The 3,454-nt window shown below is 36.3% G+C and overlaps 1 protein-coding gene across 1 annotated transcript; it reads left to right on the forward strand.

The window, feature by feature from the left end:
* Positions 1-565: 565 nt before the first annotated feature.
* On the forward strand, positions 566-3,218 carry LOC308700498 (nuclear factor 7, brain-like; the record flags this gene model as incomplete). Its single annotated transcript, XM_081382131.1, has 6 exons — positions 566-961; positions 1,541-1,636; positions 1,749-1,979; positions 2,082-2,104; positions 2,186-2,304; positions 2,671-3,218. The coding sequence occupies 6 exons, from the start codon at positions 566-568 to the stop codon at positions 3,216-3,218; spliced, it is 1,413 nt and encodes a 470-aa protein (XP_081238257.1).
* Between the last annotated feature and the right edge of the window lie 236 nt (positions 3,219-3,454).

Here is a 3,454-nt window from a genome sequence, read left to right on the forward strand (position 1 = left end):
GTGAACATGCATTTGGTGGAAAGAGGTTTATTTTAATATGGATTTTGCATTGACATGGACACTGAAAATTCATTGTAATGTTAAAAATACACTGAACATGTAATATGTGAAACATACAATGACGCTTAACAATAGAGATGTGTTCGCTGAAGAAAATTCAGAAAATAAATTACTGCAGAGCTCAAAACTGATAACACTGTCTCCTCGTTTCTCTCCTGTTTTACAGGAATTAATCTGTTATCCACGGTGCCGTTGCTACGGTACCCGTTACATAAGACTAGTTTCAGCAGTTTATGCAACCGACACCTGAAGCTCCAAAAGGTCATCAGAAACAGCACCCTCTTACAAAACCTACCAGGAAGTGACTAGTCATTATTTCTACCTTTCATTTTTACTGAAAGCTAAAACGAGTCGTGAAGAACAGAGGAGGACACATTATATTAGGGTTTTTGTGTATTTCTGAATCCAGATTAGATTTGGACTGTAATAGTTATTTACTCTTTAAATCAAAGTTCAAAAAGTGAAAGTATATTGTAGATCGTTGGATCTTTTAGAAGACGAGGAAATGGATTCAAAATCTGTGGAAGAGCTTTCTTGTCCTGTTTGCTGTGAAATCTTCAAGACTCCTGTTATTCTGTCCTGTAGACACAGTTTTTGTAAAGAGTGTCTACAACAGTTCTGGAAAACTAAGAAAACTCAGGAGTGTCCTGTCTGCAGGGGAAGATCCTCAAAAGATGACCCTCCAGTTATTCTTGCGTTAAAAAACTTGTGTGAGTCGTTCCAGGAGGAGGGAAATGAGAAACGTTCATCAGGATCTGAGGAGATCTGCAGTTTACACAGTGAGAAACTCAAACTCTTCTGTCTGGAGGACAAACAGCCTGTGTGTTTCGTGTGCAGAGACTCAGAGAAACACACCAATAACACATTCAGACCCATCAGTGAAGTGCTTTCATCTTACAAGGTAAGACTAATATCTCTCATTTCATATGCTGAATACAGTGCTAAACATAGAGTATTATTTGTGTATACAATAGACCAGTATTTATTTTTACTCAGACTAAATCTCTGACTTTCTACTGATATAAAATTCTACACAAAACTTCGACCTTCTGATGTTCAAATCTTCTTGAATGTAACATCATTGGCACAAAACATAGAAAATAAAATGTTGTCATGGGTTATTAATAATTTTTCATTAATAATATGTGATTAATAACAAGACACCAAAAAAGTGATTGATACTTACATACTTTCTCTTTCTGTATTTGTATTTGCACAACCACAAATTTACAACTGCATAGATATAATAATTAAAATTAAAATTAAAAAACATTTTTTTTGGTAAAAACATGATTTATTGACGTTCACCCTTTCCAAATAATATATAATTAAAAAATATATCTCCTGCAATGTTCAGACACAAATGCTTCCTGAGATTGACCCATTCAACATATAAATAATATAACTATAAAAACATCCAAACAATGTTTAAACCTCTTAGAGCTGCATAAGTTTCACAGATTTTCATCTTAACCTGTAGGAGGAATTTAATACAGCACTGACGTCCTTACAAAACAAGCTCAAACATGGAGAAGAAATGAAGAAAAAGTGTGATGAAACAATTGAACACATCAAGGTGAGGATATAAAGAGTTAAATACTCAACATTCACACACAGAGTTTATTATTGACATTAGTGGAGTGTGTGTTCATACAGTGCTGACTGAAGTGAATGTGATTTGATTTCAGTCTCAAGCTGAGCACACAGAGCGTCAGATTAAAGAAGAGTTTGAGAAGCTTCATCAGTTTCTCAGAGACGAAGAACAAGCTACAATCACTGCACTGAGAGAGGAAGAGGAGCAGAAGAAGCAGAGGATGAAGGAGAAGCTGGAGGAGATGAACACACACATCTCAGCTCTTTCACACACAATCAGAGACATGGAGGAGATGATAAAAGACAATGACGTCTCGTTTCTAAAGGTGACACATCTTTGTACATAAAACAACTTGTATAGAGAGACTCATTGACAATAAGAGTGTTTGATAAGATATTAAAATGTTTTCAAACTCTATATTTTCCAGAACTATAAAGTCACGATGGAAAGGTAAGTGAGCTGATCGTATCTCTTCTCTCAGTGGATCTGAACTCAAATTCACTGCAGTTCTGACTCCTGAATGTTCCTCAGAGTCCAGATCTCACAGCCGGATCCACGGATGAGTTCTGGAGCTTTGATTCATGTGTCGCGTTATCTGGGTAACCTGCCGTTCAGAGTCTGGAAGAAGATGCTGGAAACTGTCCAACACAGTGAGTCTCAGCAGATTTGACACCAGTGCAGAAGATAGTTCACATATAAACACACACAACATTAACATTTGATAGAAATATATTTAATAATTTCAAGTGAATCTGAACTGTATTTCAGAAAATCATCAGATCATTGAGCGAACTCATAATGAAAAGTTTATTCCTCATGATCTATGTTTTTGTATTACGATACAGTGTTTATTGAATACTGATATTAAACCTGAAGCCTCAATCCATTCTGACAGTAACTGAGAGACCATTGTTATCATTTATGATTTCTTTCAACAAAGTCTTTATTTGTGTTTCACATTTACATTTCTAATACATCATATTTCATCCTGTAATCTGATGTTATTCTCTTTGCAGCTCCGTTGACTCTGGATCCAAACACAGCACATCCTCTTCTCACACTCTCTGCTGATCTGACCAGTGTGTCGTACAGCGATGATGACAATAAAACACTTCCTGATAATCCAGAGAGGTTTGACGGGTGTACATGTGTCCTGGGATCTGAGGGCTTTAACTCAGGAACACAGTGCTGGGATGTGGAGGTTGGAGACAGTACATCCTGGAGTCTTGGAATAACCACAGCATCAAACCAAAGGAAGGGACGCGTTTTCTTTAAGTCTAATGTCTGGCATGTGGATCACTGGAACAGCAAATACAGCTCAGAATCCCCAGAGCGACGCTTCACTGTCTTTCCTGTTGAACAGAAGCTTCAGCGTGTGAGAGTTCAGCTGGACTATGACAGAGGAACAGTGTCATTCTCTGATCCTGTAACTAACACACATTTACTCACATTCACATCCACCTTCAACAACACAATCTTTCCATTCTTATTTAATCACTGCACAACTTCTCCTCTGAGGATCTTACCAGTTAAACTGTTAATAACAGCAGAAAATCACAGTTAAATCTGATTATGCTTCTAGATTAATTCAGTTGTGCAAATCATACTTCGATAACAAAACTGTAAGGGTCTCATTGATCCATCACACTTAAATGTAATTTAGAGCCAACTTAACCCTTGTGTGTCCTTAAGGACATTTTTGTCTTTAAAAGGACATTTTTGTTAATGAGGAAAATTCTTTTTTTTTTTTTTTTTTTTTTATTATTTCACTCTCATCTTTTTCTTTCATGAATCAATTTT

The sequence above is a fragment of the Scardinius erythrophthalmus genome, assembly GCF_964197995.2.
Source record: "Scardinius erythrophthalmus genome assembly, chromosome: 13".
Classification (NCBI taxonomy): Eukaryota; Metazoa; Chordata; class Actinopteri; order Cypriniformes; family Leuciscidae; genus Scardinius; species Scardinius erythrophthalmus.